At 50.5% G+C, this 20,584-nt stretch overlaps 5 protein-coding genes across 5 annotated transcripts; 3 read left to right on the top strand and 2 right to left on the bottom strand.

Annotated features, from left to right (window-relative positions):
- Window positions 1-848: 848 nt before the first annotated feature.
- On the top strand, window positions 849-1,439 carry B0T23DRAFT_446864 (uncharacterized protein; the record flags this gene model as incomplete). The annotated part of the gene is made up of 1 exon (XM_062840978.1): window positions 849-1,439. The coding sequence occupies one exon, from the start codon at window positions 849-851 to the stop codon at window positions 1,437-1,439; it is 591 nt and encodes a 196-aa protein (XP_062690043.1).
- A 474-nt stretch (window positions 1,440-1,913) lies between these two features.
- On the top strand, window positions 1,914-2,804 carry B0T23DRAFT_323637 (uncharacterized protein; the record flags this gene model as incomplete). The annotated part of the gene is made up of 1 exon (XM_062835367.1): window positions 1,914-2,804. A coding segment is annotated over one exon (891 nt), but the record flags the coding sequence as incomplete, so codon positions are not given.
- Window positions 2,805-3,059: 255 nt separating this feature from the next.
- B0T23DRAFT_323008 (uncharacterized protein) lies at window positions 3,060-4,499 on the bottom strand (the record flags this gene model as incomplete). Its single annotated transcript, XM_062835330.1, has 2 exons — window positions 3,060-4,197; window positions 4,249-4,499. The coding sequence occupies 2 exons, from the start codon at window positions 4,497-4,499 to the stop codon at window positions 3,060-3,062; spliced, it is 1,389 nt and encodes a 462-aa protein (XP_062690041.1).
- Window positions 4,500-7,485: 2,986 nt separating this feature from the next.
- On the top strand, window positions 7,486-8,142 carry B0T23DRAFT_446862 (uncharacterized protein; the record flags this gene model as incomplete). The annotated part of the gene is made up of 1 exon (XM_062840977.1): window positions 7,486-8,142. The coding sequence occupies exon 1, from the start codon at window positions 7,501-7,503 to the stop codon at window positions 8,140-8,142; it is 642 nt and encodes a 213-aa protein (XP_062690040.1). The 5' UTR covers window positions 7,486-7,500.
- A 1,846-nt stretch (window positions 8,143-9,988) lies between these two features.
- Window positions 9,989-19,881, bottom strand: B0T23DRAFT_324081 (uncharacterized protein; the record flags this gene model as incomplete). Its single annotated transcript, XM_062835391.1, has 7 exons — window positions 9,989-10,690; window positions 10,752-12,449; window positions 12,514-12,958; window positions 13,022-13,485; window positions 13,544-18,868; window positions 18,944-19,478; window positions 19,565-19,881. The coding sequence occupies 7 exons, from the start codon at window positions 19,879-19,881 to the stop codon at window positions 9,989-9,991; spliced, it is 9,486 nt and encodes a 3,161-aa protein (XP_062690039.1).
- Between the last annotated feature and the right edge of the window lie 703 nt (window positions 19,882-20,584).

The following is a 20,584-nucleotide window of genomic DNA, read 5'->3' as shown; positions in this document are numbered from 1 at the left end:
CCGAGGGGACGAATATCGTCATCTTCCTTTTCCTCTATTGTTGCTTTCCCTAGACTAAGCAACTATCTGCAGTTGATCCCCAGTGACAAGGAGATATGGCACTCCGTCGACGGCGGAATCCTTTCTGTCAAGCTCATGAATATTCGAGAGACGGTGGCCGATAAGTTCAATAGCCGGGGTGGGCGTGTTTGCCGAGTTTTCCAGCAAGATACTCATGGGAAGATCTGCCTACTTCGAGTTTTATTAGGAATGATGATAGGACGACAAGCCACAACAGCGAACCTTTCCACTTCTCCTTTCCTAGACCCGTCCGCCTAGACAGCCGTAGTTACGGGGAACCATCAGTCAACCTGTGAGAGCCAGTCATTAATACCTGTGCTCCTGACCGTTTCTCTTCCAGTGCTGGAGGGGCGTATCTCGCATGTATTCACCACGCTGGTGGTCATTAACTCCCCGAATGCTGCGCCCCACCTTCCTTCACTTTCTTTCACTTTCCTCTCCTTTCCTCCCCTCAATTTCTCTCCAGTCTACCTTCCCTGGCAAAAATCAGCCACACAAAGTCCATGGCAGCTGTCATACTCAGGACTTGATCAACGGTCTTATTCGACATATCGACGGGCCCCAACAACAGCGCTTCATTACGGCCGCTCTTTTTACACACGAAGGTAGCCACTCCCTTCCCTGCTCGAGTGCGAGTACCTACGCAATTCTGCGCTCCCAACTTTTGAGACACCTTTTGACTTTGCGATATCGCAGTCTCCAACCTCCCCTTGCTCCCGTCAATCATTTCTCTACAGCTCTCAGAAAACTTACACGCTCAGTCGCAGGTGTTATCACAAGTCGCAACCATGGCGTCCACTCCTTGGCGACCAAACATGACCCTCAAGGAGTGTCTACTGCCTACCAGGGGCATGCTATGGGAAGATCGCCCACACATTCTACGCAGCCTTGAGCACGACGAACTAGTTCTCCACGCCTTTAGAAGAAACTACATTCCCATTGCTCCCAGCAACGTCTCCTTTGAGGTGGCAGTCATGGTTTTTGTTGCCAACCAGCAAGCCCCCCGTCACCACAAGGCGGCCGTCTACGCACCCGGCAAAGAGTACGACTTTTTCGCAAAACTTGCTAACTGGAACGGCAATGGACGCAAAATGCCAACACATATCTACGCCGAGCTGTTTCATGAGCTCATCGCCGCTCGAGTTCGCTTCATGCGACGCCATCGCGATTCAGCAGAGACTCCGTCGCAGTTGGCCGTACAGTTGAGTGAGCTGGTCAGGCATATGTACGGCCGCTACAGTGACGAGGACTTGTCCAGACGGATTGATGAGGAGATCTTGAAAGCGGAGGAGGAGCAAGCCTCTTCGACGAAAGGTGACCTTGGAGAAGCAGAGTCAACTGAGCTTTCCAAGGACCTAGAGCCTTCGGCACAGGATTGACGTTGCGGTCAGCATGCTCTTGAAAACTGGCGTGATAATTGTACTACAGAAGTAAAGTCCAATGCTGGTTTGTTCGTTAGCCTGGTACACCAAATTAGACTCATGACAACCCGCCCTGAATGCCGTAATCATACATGAATATGCATAATCATTGACCAAACACAAACCGTTAAATGCAAACTGCGCATAGGCAACCAAAATTGAAGACTTTTAACGCACGACAGGCCTCCGACAGCTCGTTCGGCCAACTACCTTTGCAATTACTGTTTCAGGCTCCGTTTGCATACATCGATAAAACAAACAAACAAACAAGCGGACGAATCGCCAGTCACGCCAGTTGTCCATGTCCCACCAGTCCTGATATTTAAGTTGTCGGAAACTCCTGTATCTACTCATTCTCTGCCTCCGTCATCCACCACAAATCTTTCACCACTACAGATCATTACTACCCCAAGATCATCACCATCAACACTCATCTCTAATATCAAGAGGGAACCGTCAGACAGAAAAAGCACAATGTCAACGCCCGCCACCAGTCCCACAAAGACCAGTCAGCGCGAGACTCTCACTTCCACCGCTCCCACCGCTCTCACCACGAACCCAGATCCAAATCCATCAGAGCTCCTCGACCTCCCAACCCTCACCGACACCTTCTCCCAAGTCACGCTCAAACTCTCCGCTCTCGCCTCCGTCGTCGCGCAGGGCGGAAGCATTGCCGTCGCCACTGGGTGTACCGCCACCGTTGCCGAGCGCAACAGCATTCCTGGCGCCAGCAGCATCCTCTCCCTAGCCGAAGTAGCCGAGCTACAAACCATTCGAAGAGTACTCGATACAGCAACGGAGGTATATACCCGTGTCAGGCGCGAGATGCGGCAGTTGAGCAAGCAGCATCACAAGTCCAGCGAGATAGTGCGCGGTCGACTGGTTAGTTTGCAGGCTAAGAATCCCAGGTCAAAGCACCATAGGAGGAAGTTCAGGGGTGGGAGGATGACTGGTGGGAGAGCCGATTCTAACATTGCAGCCGGTTCGATCGGGTCACAACTTCCAAACTTTGGTCCGGATTTGATCCCCAAAAATCATCGTGGTTCTGTTGGGGATCTCCTGCGGGGTACGGGTCTGGAGGGCGTCCAGAATTCTACGTCTACGCTTGCAGGCAATCTTGCAAACGGCAAGGATGCCGGGTTTTTGCCCGACCTTGCTCAGACACACAAGTCGTCTGTTGGAGGCAGTCAGCAAACCCCAAAGCATGACTTTGGCGATGGGGAGGGGCGTGAAGAGACGGTTGTCTTGGGGGGGAAGGAGGAGCAGCACAGCGTAGGATCTATGCCTTCTTCAGACTCTCGGGAGTGTCCGCGTGTACGTTAGGAGGAGGAGAAAGAGACCAAAACTCACATGGCTGCTTCCAAGATCAACGACGTAGCGCCTTCAGCGAACAGGGCAGGAGGGCAAGAAGATTCTGTATATTCCGGATTCAGCGTACTTTGAATCTCTCCGAGGTATATCCAAAATAACGAATAACATTCGGTCATGCTACGATCCCATCCATAAAACCAAAGAATTTTGATGTCTTCATCCCAACGATAATCCAACTTTATAAGCCCCAAGAGTGCCCCCGACCTCCTAGATATCGGGCCAAAACGACGCCTCAGCAACCATCAAGCTCTTCCATCTGCCCTCCACTCTCCTCAGAATAGCCCCCTTAGCCGCATTCGCCACCGGGCCTTCTCCACCCGCAGCTTCGAGTAACTCGGACACGGCACCATCGATGATTCGTCCCAGCCGGTTAACAAAGAGTGCAAATTCCACGCTGCTCCAGTTGGGGATGAACTCGTTTCTCAGGGCGCCGCCATCCGCATCCTGCGTTCCCGGTGCAGATCTATCGCCGGAAGCGCTGTTCGGGGGAGGAGGGGGCTGGAACGGCTGAATGCTGACGTGTGGCGAGGAGAATGCGGAAAGCGCTTCGCGGGATGGGGCGGGGGAAGTGACAGGAGTTGTGGTAGTGAAGGTATGCGGAGGCGTTGTATATTGTCTCGGGGCACTGGGGGGGCTGTTTGAGGACGAAGACTCTTGGCCTTGGGTGCCAGCGGAGCGGGAGGTGGCGCCCGCAGAATATTTGTTTTGTAGAGATTTAGCATAGGACCAGGCGGCTAAGTAGGCGAGCTCGGTGCCATAGAAGGTGAGAGCGCCTTCGAGCCATGGCAGAGCGGGAGGAGGATGAACTGGTTGCTCCTCTGGTTCGTCTTCATCGTCAGGCTGTGATTCTTTGTCCTTCTCACTCTCGCTGGCTTTCGCGGTCTGGTCAGGATCAGGGGTAGAGGGCGGGTCGTCGGGCGATGACTTGTCAGCGGATACGGCAACGACGAGACCGCGCGCGGGTGCTACGGGGATGGGGGCAGGTATGATGGTGGAGAAGAGCTCGGAAATCTGCAGCAAGCCAGGGAGCTTTTGCTCATCGGGAATGGTGAGAACGTTGGCGGCAGGAGCGTGGAGATGGTGTTCGACACTGGTGCTGGTGCTGGTGCTGACGCTCTTCGCTGTTGCGGCGGGACTGGTGAGGTCAATTTTCAAGCCGTAACGCTCAGCAACCTCGATGAACATTCTCTCCTCTCTGCGGACGGCGCCAAGGGCTTCGATCAGCCAGTCCACCAGCTGGGTTTCCCACTGTTCGGGTTCGGGCTCGGATCCATCTTGCTTGGGCGCCGGGATCTTCTGGGGCAAGTCGATGGTAGAGAGAAGCTTTCCGGCGGCGCGGATATAACTGAAGCGTGTCAATGCCAGTTGGGTTTGGGCGATGAGAGAAGCGGCCTACCTGTGGATGTACAGCCTGTCGTTGGCGAGCCAGCGACTCAGGACGTCCTTGGGGAGCTCACCCTTGGCAGCTGCCTCGAGAAACGGATGCTGCGTGGCCGTCTGGAATTCGTACCCGTACGTTGTCAGGAGATGTTCGGTGAGGCACCATTTGGGTCGCTTTGGCGGCTGTTTCAGTTCTGTTTGTGGTGTTGGTACCGGCGGCTCAAAAGGTCCCCGTGTTGGTCCAGACTGTGCGGTCGAGGATGCCATTGCGTATGACGTAAATGGCGGGGTAGCGGAGTCAGGAACCGATGGAGACGGGACGGGACGAACGTGGCAGATGCAGGAGATGCAAATGTATGAGGTACAGGAGCAGGGGAAATCAGCGGGAAAAAGTCTTGTGCGTGAGAATGCGCGGCAATCAGTGTGAGGTTGAGGACATGATACTGAAGCAGCCGTGAATTGGATGGAGGGGGCAGAAGAATATGCAAATCAAGGAAACAGCAAAAGAGAGTCATCGGAATGCCGTGTCACAGCCAAGCACACACCCCCTGTCACGTGGAGCGCCATTCAGTTATAACTTGGGTTAGCGTATGCAACCTCAGTGGAGCGGCGGGACTGCGGGAGCCTCCACCAAAATGGATCCAACGACCCTTGTCTGACAGGCATTACTTGCCCGCTGCGAGGAGGATATCACCAATGGATATGGGAGGCATGATAAAAATGAGTTTATTCCTTTCAAGCTTGTATAAAGGTCTCTATTAGATCGTGCAACGTGTAGTTGACTTTTGCCAACGCTCATCAATGCCATAGGCCTGGCACATGCAGGTGTCGATTTGGCCCGTGGCATTAGGATGTGGCCTCACATTGCCTGTAGTACCACAAGGCACGACATTGGCCTGTATACCTACAATGTGCGATGTTGGAATAGAGTCAGCAAGAAAATCTCCAGGAAAACATCCGAGGATCTACCTACCTCCAGGTTCAGCTCGGTGATTTTGAATGCGGGGTGTCCCAATACATATTCATTTCACACGCATCGCACGGCAATAATAGTCACAAGGGTGGAATGTCCTTGCTATGTTGCTACAAAGTTGAGAACCATAGTCCTTCGCGCAAGAGGATATTGAGAGAAGGAAAAAGGTGCTAACTGACAAGATGTGCGTGGACAGGCAGCGACGAAGTAGTAAACAAACCCCAGCGTATATTTTTCTGATAAAGGGGAACAGACCCAAAAATATTAAAAAAAAAATATAACAAAGGAACGATACTTGACTTATGGAGTGTGGCAGCATGGACTTTGCGCGTAAGCACAGGATAAGGTCTGCCAACTACATCTGTTCAAAGAACTGGGGCCACATGTGGGAATCGAACCCACTGCCTCAAGGTGAGGGCGCCTCAGGCGCGCCTCAATGACCGCTCAGCCATTGTCCCAAAGTTAACTTCGGGTATCGTCTTCGTTGGAGACCTTGGCACTTGATCTTATCTATATAGGGCCTGCCTGCAGGCTTGGTGCTAGGTAGCTGGCAGTCCCGTCACTAGGCTGGGCTGTGCTGTGGGGGGTGCGTGTCCGGCGGCCAAGTACGTCCGGCAAGAATGTCCCGGCAGGTCGGTTACGTTCCGGCAAGTCTTTCCAGCCGCTCAAGGTGGCACATCTATCGAACTTGAATCTGGAAGTCCGAAGCGCCCGCAGAACACAGCTTAAATTCCATCTTATTCCATAGGTTTATCTTATTCTATTGTCCGTTGACAACTTATCACCTGGTGCTCCGAAGATGGCCTGATTCCCTTCCTCACAAAACAACACAGAAGATTCACCACATCACAAAGCATGGTCACCTATGCCAGGACGTAGCATGAAGAAGGAAGGAGGTGATGGGCGCTATGATCCTTCCCCAAGTGCCCCTGCATTGGAGGTGTCCCTTAGCGCGGACGTGTTATTTGCAAGCTCAATGTTGTTGGCCAGCTGTGCCTTTTGCGGCTATTTAATATGCTCCCGCTCAGTGGCACTCGCCTCCAGTAGGTCTGGTCCTCCTGGCTTCTGTTTCCTTATGTTCGTTCCTACTCTATAATGACCTGCTTCATGTTCTTGTCTGTCCGCATTCATCAGATGTACTTGGAGTCTTTTTAATGAGGGAACTTCCACTTGACCTGACGGTGTACCATCCTTGTGATAATAGGCAACAACGTGGCCGTTCACTTGCTCATATGCACTTTCTCGAGGCAACATTTTGAGCCCGTTCTACAAGTAGAGAAGGCGGAGGGACTCTTTCTCCAGGTTACTCTCGCATTCAAGTGATTAAAGAGAAAGTGGAAGATGGCTTCAGCTCGGCAAAACATGATCCAAGAATAACAGTCTACTTATGAACGAGTCGGAGGTGTTGTTCAAGCATCAGCATCCTTCATTCCTCAACAATTTTTCGCAAAGAGTATTGCACTCTTATCACGACGAAGCTGGCCATGAACTGTCAAGTCAATCCCGGCTTCCGCCATATTCCATGTACGTCGTTTTCATTCCTTGATGACCCCAATGATGACCATCGACTTTTATCCATCATTCCCGCTTTGAAACACTGAGTCTCGACTCCTCCAACTATGGACAGTGGCACAAGTGGTATAAGCGTTTCGAAAGGAATGACTGTGTCTGCTAATCAGCCTGCCCTTAAGGACCGGTTACATTAGTGGAGATAGGTTACTTTTCGGTTGCCGTGCCTTCCTTACATGTTGTATAATAACAAGCAAAGGGCAAAAAAAGTGCTTTTCATCTCATCTCGAACACGATACGCGTTTTCGCTATTCTGCTATTGGTAGAATAGAAAGATAGCAAACGCAAAGCTGGAGGGAAATTTCAGGCACCAATTCTCTCTCCTGCACTCGATCCCATCACTCGTACTCGCTGATTCTCTCTCCCTCCTTAAATTTTCAACTTTCGACCGCAACTTCTTCTCTTCCTCGACAACCGCGAGAATCACGACGAGATCATCTTAACATAACAACGCACACACTTCATATAAGTACGGAACATATATCATCGCAGGCGCTTATAATACGGTATATGGATTGCTGACATCGACGCCCTTTCAGTTTCCGTTGACGTTGTCACGCGTTTGACCAAGTTCTCACCCACGCACTCCCCACCAGAACGTAAGTCCAGAGCCACCTTTAGCCATGTCGTAAGGGCTCAGCGATTTCTCACATGAACTATCTTAAACTCCATAAGCATAATGAATAACCGCTGACCCTTTGTTGAGTACAGACACTTCGTCTCAAGATGTCTGCTCCCGCACAGCTGGCCATTTTTACGCGCATCCTCCCCAGAATGGGGCTCCGTTGGAACTACCACCACGGCCGAAACATCCTGCAGCCCGAGCGCCGTGACAGGGCTGTTAACGCGGCTCTGCATGAGCTTGTTGGGCTGGTACATCCCAACATGAGGATGACTGCTAAGCGGGAGGTTGAGCGTCTGCTTGTCGACATTGTCGACACATCCACGCGCCTTGTGCGCAATAACGTAGCGATGCTTAACCCATACGATTTCATGGCCGGCATCGGCATGACTGGCGTCGGCGACGACGACTTCAACATTTGGAATTGGGAGGATGACTCCTTCCTTGAACAGGCTCGTGTGGGCACCGAGCTTGGGGAGCTCCTCAGCCCCCACACTTTCCAAGCACTTTTCCTGGCCATGATCGAGGCCCGTCAGCGCTTCCTCAGCTTCGCTGCAGAGCACCTCCCCTTACAGGACCCTTCTCGTCGCTGCCTTCTAGCGGCTGCAGTCGACAGATTTCTCGAGGCTGCTGTGTTCTGGGATGTTGTCAGGGTGCCGATCCAGCTCCAAATCGAGGAGCCTGATGACGAGGAGATGAACGGCTTGTATAGCACAGATTCGGAGGAAGAGTCTGAGGAGGAGTGAGGTGGAGGAATGCGCCCAGGGATTCGAGGGTGGTTTTGACGAGGAGGACGAGGATGATATCCCCATGGAGGAGTGAGATGGCATGACGGATGGATCAACAAATGCTTTTTGTACTGTGGTCTATAGCCCTTCTCGAGCGATCTTGTATGGGCGTGCTGAGATATGGATTGATGCATGGGTTATGGGCTAGAGTAGCATGATCAGTCACTTCTCAAAGTTGTTGCGAAGAGAAGAATAGGGACCTTCGACAAATGGAAACAACACCATGACTATTCCGCTCAGTGAATTGATACCTTCTCACACGCATACATGAACCTCTTGAATTATTTTTGATAGCTTGTTGAATTCGAAATCGCTATCGCTGTGACGTTTCGCCAGAGTGTCCGAGTTGCTTGGTTTCCTGCTAATCTGTGCCGATCCCGAGCCCCCGACTGTAAGGTAGCGCCAATGACAAGAAACGATTCACTAAAAACATTACGAATGAATCTGAAATGAAAAATGAATAGAAAAAAGACTCGAGTTATATATTTCCACTCCTAAAGACATTTCTTTATATCATGGTAGTGGCATCCCAGGAAAACCAATCGGTACCTAGGCTCCGACAATATTTGCATCAGAAAATGAGGTAGACGCAAAGGCTTTTGCTACATCACTGTCCATGAGCGAATTCACTGGATCACGGATCTTTATCACTACAGGTAAGTAACACACCAAGGAGTCGCACGCATTGTCACAGGTACTTATTGATCACCAGCGCATACATCACGCTTCAACAATGGGTCAAAACACATGAATAGGCTGCCGAAAAAGCCTAGCAGAGTTCACCCAAGGTCTTGAGCTTATTAACAAAGCAGTCTTGGACTGTAGTGCATCACTCTCATAGCAAGTTCTGTAGCTGTTCGGCTGGTTCATGGACCTTCAAAGGAGCATAATCTAGCCGCGAAGAAGGAGGTCCTTCACTCTATGTACCTATCATATGTACCTACCTATATCTATAAATGGCAAATGGCATTGCTTCCCTCAAGTGCGACACCTTAAAGCAAACTTTGGGGCCAGTGGCTGAGCCGTCATGGATGCTTCCCTACTCGCGGAATTGCCAGGTGAGGCAGTGGGCTCGATTCACACATGTAGCCTTAGTTCATAAACAGTCAATACTTACCTCTAGTTGTCGACTTGCAGAGTTTATTCTGCGTTACGCACGAAGTCAATGTTGCTTCACTACAACATTCGGGTGTCGTCGTGCCGTATTTCTTTTTCATTCTTTTTCTTTATCTCGTTATTGAACGGACGGGGTTTGTTCGATGCTCTCGGGCAACGCTTATACGCATCTTATTGGCATCATTGTCTTTTATACTTGTGGGCAGAATACCACCTACAAATCTTATGTTAGAGTGTAGCATGTCAAAGAGTTACAAACACAGCGATTTCTGTATGATTCACTGCGACATGCTCATGGCTTACAGCAGAGTTGTGTATTCAATGAACGGAACTAGATAAAACGAATACTGAAACAAGCAAGTACCTCTACTGAGTGGTCCTATGAACGCTGTGTGGGTGAATCAACCCACACGAGCTCGAAGTCCTGTTCAGTAAAAGGCGAATAGGAAAAGACCACAAACAACATAATCTGACAACGCTACTACTACAAATCCAGTGCTTGCCCTAAATGACCAACAACCAAGCAGAAGTCCCTCAAAATCCGACAATAACTCCACCCCAACAAAGGCCCGCCATGAGCAAATGTCCAAAGCAAATAACACCATCAATCAGCTCTCGAACTGACGCCTCATCTTCAATCCGCATCGTCAGTTAGCCTGCTACTATCCTTGAAAGAATCATGCATCTTTCACTCGTCCTCACGGTGCCATTCCTCAACCGCAGACACATCCTCGCCACCATCATCGTCCGACTGGTCCATCTCAATCATGTCATACTCTCCATCCGAGTCTGACTCGTCCTCTTTGTCGCTTCTTCTCTTTGGCGACGTTCCGCCAACCTCCGACAACTCCGCCTCCGACGACCTGAAAAACGGATGTTCAGCGCTCAGCTTCCGGCGCTGACACACGTATCCCATAGGGGTATGCGTGATGTCCTGTCCGCGTCTCCGCTGTGTGAGCCAGTCAAGGACGAAGGCGAGGGGATTCTTGGCAAATTCGACTTCAGTGTTGCCATCAACGAGCAAAGACGTTGGTCTGCAGTCTTCGTCGGCGCCTTCTCCTTCTGCTTCAATGGCCCTGTCCGCTTGGAGATACTTGACAATGGCGCCGTACTCGGTAAAGTCAAAGTAAAGACGACCGGCGAGGATTCCGATCTCGATTGTAAGCCAGTCTGGAATTTTGGTGCTTTTAGGTAGCGAAGGGAAGGCGTAATAGGTAAGTCGGCCTAGCGAGGTCATGTTTCGCGTGACTGGCGAAGCGTAGGGGATGAGATGGACCGGGCTGCGGTTTTCAGCGGCACGCAACATGGGGATTGCTATTTCGGCTTCCTCAGGAATGAGTATCAAGGCCGTCTGAGTGCGGGGAGCGTAGAGAATCCATTCTACGGGTCTCTGCAACATCAAATCAGTTAGCTAATTGACCTACTCCTTTACATGACTAGGTAAGACTTACAAAAAAGTCATCGCCTGCGTCTTTGCTGGCTGAGATAGTGCGCCGGAACTCGGATGACACATAGAGCTTCGAGCTTGTTGAGCGAACCTCATACTTTTTCCCCAGTGTGGTCCTCCCTAGGGTGGTGAAAGCATGCTCATAGCCATCCGTGCCCCGTAGCACACCCTTCTTTATGAACCTCAGGATGTTTGGATGCATCCCAGGAAATTGCAAGGCATCGTAATGAGTGGGTTTGCGCACCTGGCGGATCTCCTCAACCTGGAACTCAACTTCGCGCTCCTGCTCTACCTCATCAAGGGCACAAGCAAGGGCCTCGGACGTGGTATGAGCAAGGCCTTTCTTCTTGTTCATGAGGGTTTCGTAGAAGGATCGCAGCTCCGGATTCCTGATTGCCGGAAAACCAACATCCAACCCCGAAATTTGCGCTTTGCTTCCATAGATTTCCTTCAATGTCGAGCACTCCTTCTGAAGAATCACGCTCATATGAGCGTCGCGGTGCTTCGTCGAACCGACATAGTTTGGATTCTCCCACGCGGAGTTCATCCTTTTGCAGAAATCAGTCCCTTGTGCCACGTACAATGGGCGAAGACTTTCGTTAGCACGACAGGTCATTTCAAGGAGCCACCGTACGCAATGTCCGGAGTTGATGTGGTCTAGCCAAGAGAGCTGGCACACTTTCCGAATGTCATGATCGACCTCAGGTGGCGCACAGAAGACTATTGACTGCGTTGTGCCCAGTTGTCGAAGTCTCATAGCGGCTTGAACAGTATGATCCTTGGTCTGATTCAATGCCAATGTCAGAGCTCCACAAGCTCCTTGTGGTAATTTGAGATCTGTCCCGCGGGTGTGCGCTTCGTCGAGATACACCAGGCAGTCTTCCAGGTTTTCCGCATATGGGGTGGCTAGCAATGAAACCGGCTTTCTGGACCCGCGGGACAGTACCATGGCCTTGTTGTCTTCATTGAAAAAGACCGCCGCCGGGCTGTAAGTGTCATAACTCAGCCATTCTTTTACCACTTCCTGGTTTCCCTTCTCCAGCACAAACGCACCGGCATCAATGAGGATACGTATTCTTTTTTGTGACAAGCGTCTAAGAAGCTCAGACTCCGTTAGTCTTCTCCCAGCTTGTCTCCCGTAATGTTCAGCCAGCTTCTCGTACCCCCGGTTTCTTCCCTCAAGAAGATACGTGAGGACTTCGGCATTGGTCTGTGACAAACTGGGGAGGTCATCTTGCTTGATGGTAAGTGGAAGCAAGTATTTGTTGTCATTCGTACCGCTGAAGCCAGTGGTCCGAGCTGATTGTGCTTGCTTGTCGGTTATTCGTGGAAAGAGAGGAATATCCCAACCAGATGTCTGAAGTTTGACTTCGAACTGCTTGCAGTGTTTCGGAAACACAAATGTGTTGAGATAATAATTCAACACTGCCTTGTTGAGCCGGAGTAGCTTCCACAACTGGTCTACCTGAAGATGATCTTCGGCATTGATCAGATTCCACTGTCGAAGATCCTGAGGAAGAGTGGCGCAGCCCTGAGTCCAGATGTCGTACTCAGACTGCGGGTCATCAGACTTCAGAACGCTGCCAAGACAGTCGGTGAATTGCTTCAAAGTTAGACCAGAGTAGTAAAAGGCGAGACAAGTGAAGATGATGGCGACGTCAGGATGACCGAACTCCGCGTTGGCGGATGGGACACCCTTTGCCTAGTACAAGCGGTATACGTTAGCTAAACACCTTGAAAAGGAGAACCGGATACAATGAACATACCTCGAAGGGAACGGCAATGGGTATACGACCGGGATGCAGCCCATACTGTACGTTCCATCTCTTCTTCAGACAAAGCAAAAGAATACCGCTGTGTATCAAACCTCGAAGCAGCAGGATTTTGTCACCAGCAGAATTTCTGTCAACAAAAGCTCGCTTCGCCTTGTTGATTTGGAAGTCTTCCACAACTGGATCGCTCAGAGCGTGCTTCAGTCTTGCCTTAACGCTCGGTTGAACAGACTCAGCAAGATGGAAGGTAGGTGATTTTCCAGCACAAACATCATCAATGATACGTCGCTTCAACTCTTGCTCGACTTCCGAGTCCAGGATATAAACTCGCGGAAAGGCCAAGCCATGCTTCTCCACTTCAATACGGCGGCCGAACTTCTGGCGAAGGTCGGGAACATGAGCCTCGACAAGGCCGAGGAGAGCCTGTGCAACATGCCATCTGCCAGGGGAAAAAGATGTTAGCATATGAAGGTGCCATTGACACGAAAATAAATGATCTTACCTATGTGGATGGCCATCCACAGCCTTCTCAGTACCACTGGGGTAAATGAGCTGTGTTTTGACGGCCAATGTAACATCCGATTCATCCAGGATGTCTCTCGAGGTTTCCGTGAGCCAGCGCTGAAATTCGACCATTTGCCGCGCTTGTTTCGATTTGGAGTCGACCATACTTTGAAGGCCACTGAGCGAGAACGACATGATGGATTCCGGCAATGCCAGAATCACTCCCCCAGAGTTGAGTATCTCGTGATGCAACTCCTCAAACACGTTTAGCATCTCCAGCCCTGCTTTAGTCCGCCGCGAAAATGGAATATGCCGAATCTCGCGGCCAACTAAACCACCCAGCCTCGATTGCATGATCTGTGCTGTTTGCAAGAGGAGAGCCTTGGGCACAATAAGTCTGCAGAGCTGCTGCTTGTCTGCCAGTGTTGCTGCGGCCATTGGCGTGATGACTGATGTTTTTCCCTGTACAGTGTTTTGATGAAATTAGTCAAGTTTCAACAAAGCTGAGAAATCGACTTACCTTTCCCATGTTCAACTGCAAAACCGAGTTCGACTTTGAGTTAGGCGCGATAATCGCCTGAGCAACCTCAAACTGTTCATCGCGAATGAGGATGTTGCTCTCCAATTCAAGCAGCAGAAAATCTGGATACTCCTCCGTATCCCAGTTCGTATGCCCTGGATTGGCCAGTTCATCGAGAACTCGTTGGCTGTTGCGCTGAAGGTGAGCATGCCTCATCCGTCGCAGTTTCTGCAATCTTGTGAGCATAATCCCAAGGCCGACCAAAGCACTCTTCATTCCATCTCCAAAACTGTTTTCCGCCACAGACCGAAGCTGCTCCATCATGGTAATTTTACTTCCATTAGGCCAGAGCCCACCTGCAATCAGCCACGGGGAGCCGCTGTCGTCCTTAGACCATGATTGATGTATTGCGTCCATATGTGTTCTTATCAACTGCTCACATGACAAAATCTGGCTGTCCATCAACGCGAGGGTGGGACGAATATCCACTTTGACCCGGCGAGGCGCACTTTGTAGCGCCTTCAAGCTTCTCCGTAAATCATTGGCATATTCTTGACGAATAGAGCCTGGTTCATTAGCGAGGCTGACAAGAATACAATCAAGCTCTTGATATTCTGGACGAACTAAATCTTGCCCGCGATCTGCCTTAGGTCTCAATGCACTCAAATGCATGGATTGACTCTCGTTGACTTCGGCTGAGAGGGGCAAGCTTTGTGGCCCTGATTTGGGGAGTAGGTCGCTGGCAAGGGACGGAACGACTTCTTTTCGCCTGGGTAGCTTGTAAGGTCGAGTGTCGGTCGGAATGAACATTGTTTGAAGCTCGTAAGGGCTGGAGTGCTTCGAAAGAACATCATCAACTGAGTCTATCCATAGGGAAAGCTGGTGGTTGTCCCAGAGCTGCTGCCACCGTGGCTGGAGAGTCTGGAGAACCTCATAACAGTCAACGACAGAAGATCCGATACCTTCAAAAGACAAAGCTTCCGTAGGCCATTGACGATATATCAGTTCAGCAATGCGTTTCTCCTCTGAAGTACACAACTGTTTGTGATTTTCTTGTTCCTTCTGAAACCTGGATCTTGACTTGGCAGATGGGAGGTTGATTGGTACGGGAAGCTCCGTAGTGTGTTGTCGGATAATCCCTTGAATCATCTCCAAGGTGGGTGGCTCGTGACGCCGGAAATCCGCAAAAAAAGGGACCTTAGGCTGTTTGAGAGCTTTGAGCTCCTTGAAACGGGAGAATGCCGCGAACGACGCAGCCAAATCCATGTCAGCATTGTCTCTGAAGACCAGTGGCGCTAATCTGAACGGCAACGCGTATTTGTCGCCTGGTTGAATGTTGCAACAGAAAGAGACCATGCTTCCAAACTGATTGCTCGGCATTCTCTCAATGACGTCAATCAGGGAAAAGAAGTCATGTTCAGGAGTCACCTTGAAGCCTCCAATAACTTTCCAGTCCTCCAATATTTCTGACAAGCGCTTCGTCCTGTTGAACTTGAATTCATTCTCTGTTACCTGGTGTACAATGCGGAAAACGTTGCTACATCGTTTTGTTGTCATATCCCAGTCTCTGGAATGATACAGTTCATCTCCTCGACCGGTAAAAGTGGAAGGGTAATGGGAGCTTGGCTCATACACAGATTGCCGAAGCAAACCACGCTCCCGAAGATGGGAGATGTGAACACTGGAACATGATGGTGGTGTTGATGTGTTGTTGTGGAAGGAGGACAAACGATTCGATTTGGTAATGATAGCCTGGACAATTGCATCATATCCGTCATGCTGAGCATACGACAAGTGTCTATCCCAGATGGCAGTCTGCAGTTTCCTTTGGTTTGGCGGGTAGTACTCCCGACGCGGGCATAGGTTCTGATGAATGAACCGCAGCATGGCTAGGTCGTCGTTGTCTAGGGGCTGCCACGGCTGACAAAGTCCGGATTGCAGTAGATGCTGTGCCTCTTCCCTTCCAGTACGTCCAGTAAGTGGATCAGGGAACGGAGAAGTAGTAAGAGCATGGAACAACGCCTTCGCATAGAGATTTCTCGGCTCAGGTAGACACCAAAGGCGCCCTAGCACGTTGTCAATAGAGAACAGTCCGTATTGACTGACCGGGGCGGCCTGAATCACGGTCCGTGATCCTTGGCGAGTCGATGTTGGTACGCCCATAGCAGTGATGATGCTTCTCTGAGATGGATCTTGGAGGTCGCGAAGACATATCTTGCTCATGAATCCATAAAGGGTTCCAGCGTCTTGGTTCGGGTCCATCTCGGAGCGCAATTCCCTACTTTCTAGAAGTCCGCGGTGATTGACACGAAAGGTCAGGCCCAGCCTTTCAAGTTTGACAACGATGTTCCCTTTTCCTGGCTGGTACACAAGCAAGTTCTCAGGATGCTCAAAGTATTTGAAGTTTTCCTCGACCATTTTGAACAGCTTCGACTGTGGGTCGATCAGTCTGGTGTCCCTGCGTCTCGCAACCCTCGTGTTAAGGTCTATAACCCAGTTGTGATCGTGCTGTCTCCAAGGTTTACCATGCCTGATCTCTAGCCGTGGGTATGCTTTGTCCGATATGGTCATCCAATGGAAGCAGTCATCGATAAGACTAGCTGGAATGTCATGCCCTTTGACTTGTCGAAACTTGCGTCGAGGGATGAGTTCCAGGACAGTCCCTTCTCTGGTTTTGGCACGAATGATAACTTGCCCATCCCGGATGCCGAAGTGAACTTGATGCTTATGATGGGCTTCGCCTAACAGCGAGTGGCTCATGCCCGGCATTGCTGAAGGAAGTGTCATCAGATGCTGATTGCCGAAAAGTTCCTTCACGATCTCGTCATCCCGAATCTCGGCGGGAAGAGTCCCCGGAGGCTTTCCGTTAATGAGGAGATAACCCTCGATGAAGTTGAACTGTACAATATACTTCTCGTTGTAAATTCCATGGCGAGTTATGATCTGCTGTTCGATCCAGCGGGAGTTGGGGGATGACATGAACTTCAAGTCAGAGAATGTCCGAGGGTCACTCGTTGGATTGGGCCAAATCGGATCCAAGATCGTTTCGATAACTTGGGGATAGGCCTTGATCGCCCGAGAAACCGTGGACTGCAATCTGTATGCAGCTTTCAGATCCCTGACGAGGACGAGCTTGAAGTTTTGTGAAAGTTTACTAACATCCACCAACATGTTCTCTTGGAGGCCAATAGCAGCCTCGAGAAATGTTACAAGATCCTGCAATGACATGGGCAAGTTTGGCGAGTGACCAGAAAATGTCCGGCGGCAGAGAATGGCCGCCCATCTTCCATATTCACTTGCTCTGGCTGCTATATCCTCTTGGGCGGCGTCACGAACTTCCACTCTCAGATCTTTGAGCCACTGAAGTGTTACACGACGAGCGTTCATCAAGAGTTTGTCAGCTGAGCGCTTTGTGGAACTCGAGCCCAACTCATAAAGTCGCAGAGTGATGGAAATCATCACGTCCATGCCAAAGGCATCTCTCCAACTGATCGTCGTCAGCCTGCGCTCAACCTCTTCTGCAAGCCGAGCACAGAAAGCGTCATCCTTGAACATAAGATGAGCGTCTCTAAAGACGCTAGTACTTTTCTCCATGGTGCCGGCTTGGGTAATGAGCTCGGAGAAAAGACGGCTAGTCTCCTCAGAGCTGAAATTGAGGTTTGGGGTATTCAGTTCCAATAGCATTGTGAGCCAACGCCTAGACGTTCCAGAGAGCAGATGTTGATGTGCTGTAAACTCGGCTGTAGACATGGTGGTAGGGCATTTGGTTTGATTGGCAATAATCTCGTATGACGATGGTTCTCGCACAAGACGTGTTATCTGCCCTCCATCTCTTGTCCCTTCAATAGCACCGAAACCATTTGGGAGAGACACTCCACAGAATCGGGCAAGCTGAAATGGACGATCATGATCTTTTATCCAACTGTTCGACTCCTCGTCAAAGTACTCGAAGCGAAGCGCAAGAGGTAGAACAATATCCTTCAGCTCAGGTGAGTTTCGCACTTTCAGATTTCGGTAATGAGTAGAGAGCCACGACTTGGGTACAGAAGCCAAGGTCACCGTGCTCGAATGGGCGCTCTCAGAGGCGAAGTCCTTTAGCTGACAATAGCTCAAAAGGGTATCTGCAGGTTTCGTATGTGAAGCAACCCCCCGAAGAGCTAATGTTTGATGGATCTTCCAAGTCGCATTCCGATAGGCAGTGAAGAAGTCCGGCGCACAAAGTTCAAAGACGATTGTCGCTGCTTCGTCTTTGTCTTCAGGAAGGTAATCTTCGTGAACTTCGACGACCATTCGTCGCATCTGCCTTTTGCACCAGCAAGGCAAGCATTTTCTCACATCTCTCTCTGTTTCGGATATCTGGATACAGAGACAAGGACCAGCACCATGCATCTTCTCGTTGAGATCCTCGTACTGATTCAGAGCGGATACCCATGCCTGTATCTTATCGTATCTGGTACGGTGGCATTCTCCGTTGATTGTGTCCCACACTGCAATCAGTCTGTCTCGATCGTCGCATTCCTGTGTGTACCGAACTCCAAACGAAGAGGGGCTCGGTGGAGCAAAGATCGTTTTGGATTCAGCGGCAGTAGCTGCCCGTTCCTTCAAGTATTCCTGTACCTCTTGGAGCCGAGACAGGTCGGAAAATGATGCAAGCTGAAGCAAGTCAAGTGACTCGGGAGTAAAGAATGGGTGATAGGCCATCAAAAGAGGACAAAACGAGGTTGCGTACTGGTCCAGCGACACCCACAGATCCATTACGTTGAGAATGTGGTGGCTCATTTGCGCTGGATCGTTATCATAAGCATCGCCAACTTCCTTAATCAGTCTCGTGATCATTTCAGAGATGCGCAAACATCCGAGACGATAACCATCCATGGAGCCGGGAGGAGATCGCGCCTCTCGTTCGATGCCTTGTTCAATTTCATCCTCAAGTTCAGCCAGTCTGAGATATTTGTTGGCGAACTTCGTAGCCTGTCCAAGCGTGCCGGACTTCATCGCTCGCAAGTCGAGACATGGTATCTCTTTGAGAGGATACGGATTTAGGTAGAGAAGTGATTTCAAATAATTTCCACTGTTTGGAAGCTGAAGTTTGAAGTTGGCGATGTCGGACTTGGGAGGGAGGAAATGAATCTTTCGCTGGACAGAAGATTTGTGCAGCTCCCAGGCCCTTGTGGCTTCATGAGTGGCCACTTGAATGACAGTCTTGAACCAGGGGCTCAAGCAGTTCAAAAGCTGGTCATATACTGGGCGAGCTGACTCGGATGCTTGCAGCTTGTCCGATTCCAACTTGGCGAGGCGTCGACACAGTTTGGCTCTGAGGGTCATCTAGATGAAGGGGATAAAAACAAGATTAGTAAGACTTGTGGATAGTGGGCAAGAAGGGAAAGGTCTTCAACTTACCACCATCTCAGCAGCGAGCTCTTTCGAGGTCTGTTCAAGGAATTGCGCGAGGACGACACATATGAACATTTTGTAGGTCGCTCGTCCTGCTTCGTTTCCAAGTTCGAGACATAGCATTTGTCGGACGGCGACGCGCAATATCAGCCACATCGGAGCCCTTCTCCATGGCTTCTTTGCGTTGTCAAAGTTGACCTCGTCGCGGACTCTCTTCCGAAACCTAGGAGTGCTGACGGGACCACCAATGGCAATCAGCAGGGATATGAGCAGCTGAGAAATCAGCGCACAGTCGGCGGTGTCACGCGTCTCAATGACTGCTGTCTGCTTCTTGACAGCGCGCGCATTGAGGGCGTTTAGAGTCTCAATGCTGGCTTTTTCCAGAAACAAGGCGAGATTGGATCTAAACGAGTCGGTCTGAAATTCGTTGATAGGGATCTGGGCCGCGCGACCAGGGAAATCCCACAAAAGGGCATCCTTGGCTCCCAGTACAGCCTCCAAAGATGGGGAGGCCTCGAATGCTTCGAATATCACTGAATCGCTAAAGGGGACTGTTAGTAACGAAGTACATAATAACCAAAAAAAAAAGATAAAATAAAGTTCCTCTTCTGATCGGGGGCCACTCACTTTGAGCTGGGACGGATGAGGAGGCCGGCGTTTTGGCTCCCCACATGCAAGATGAGCGTCTTTCCTCCAATGTCCCGGAACGCCTCCTCCAGTGATGCTTTACTGAGCATTCCGTCATGATTAACATCCCTACACTTCTCAAGGGAAGGAAGCAGAGAGTCCCACGGCTGGGGGGAAGACTGTCGTCGCAGAAAGTTACACGCCTTGATAGCACAGTCGATGAGGCCCCTGTTGAGCGGTTCTAGAGCATCGGGTTGAGATGTGGGTACCTTGGCCGCAAGAACCAGGTGATGGTAGAGTTCCTGGTTCGAAGCCATGGCCACATGTGCGGGTTGGCAAGCTAGTTTGTTCGTATCAGCTCGCACGATCATTGACACAGTTAAGAAAGCTGGGGAGCAAACGTCAAGCCAAGTAAAGCTGGCGAATTCAACAGCCATGGAAGGAGAGGTGAGGTATAGTGTCAGGACTTACCGATGATGCGCTTGTATGGTGTCAACTTGAGGCAACCTTGCCTCGAGAGTGAATAGTTCTGAACTGGGACCGAACCAGTCCTAGGCAGTCTTTGGACCTGAACTCCAGAAGATAAGTGAGTAGGGGGAAAGAAAGTTATGTGAAATAGGTGGTGAGAAAAATGTGATGATGGTGGGGATTTGCCTGAAGTGATACAAAGTTGAAAGAGTGTCTTCGTCGAACAAGTAATGGGAAGAATGTGGAAGAGGGGGGGTTCAAGTAGGCCACTCGCCCGCTCGTGTGGACAGTGGGAAGCCGAGACGGTTGGTTCAAGGATTGACTGCCCCGATCTCCTGGTTTCGAGAGTGACCAAAATAGAAGTACAGAGGTTTGAAGTCAAGGAAACGCACCTGGCAGATAGTTTGCGTATTCCCTGGACGCGGGCCTCGGTGGTCAGTGCTGAGGCGTCGACCAAAGTAAACAAGCAAGTGATCGTAACTCTTAACTTGCGACTCGTAGGGACGAATCAGAAAATGTGCAGTCCGGTACGGTTGGCTGTGGTCGGACAGG

Source organism: Neurospora hispaniola (assembly GCF_033458365.1).
Source record: "Neurospora hispaniola strain FGSC 10403 chromosome Unknown B0T23scaffold_7, whole genome shotgun sequence".
NCBI lineage: Eukaryota > Fungi > Ascomycota > Sordariomycetes > Sordariales > Sordariaceae > Neurospora > Neurospora hispaniola.
Note: the sequence above shows the minus strand (reverse complement) of the source record. Positions and strands in the feature narration are given on the sequence as shown.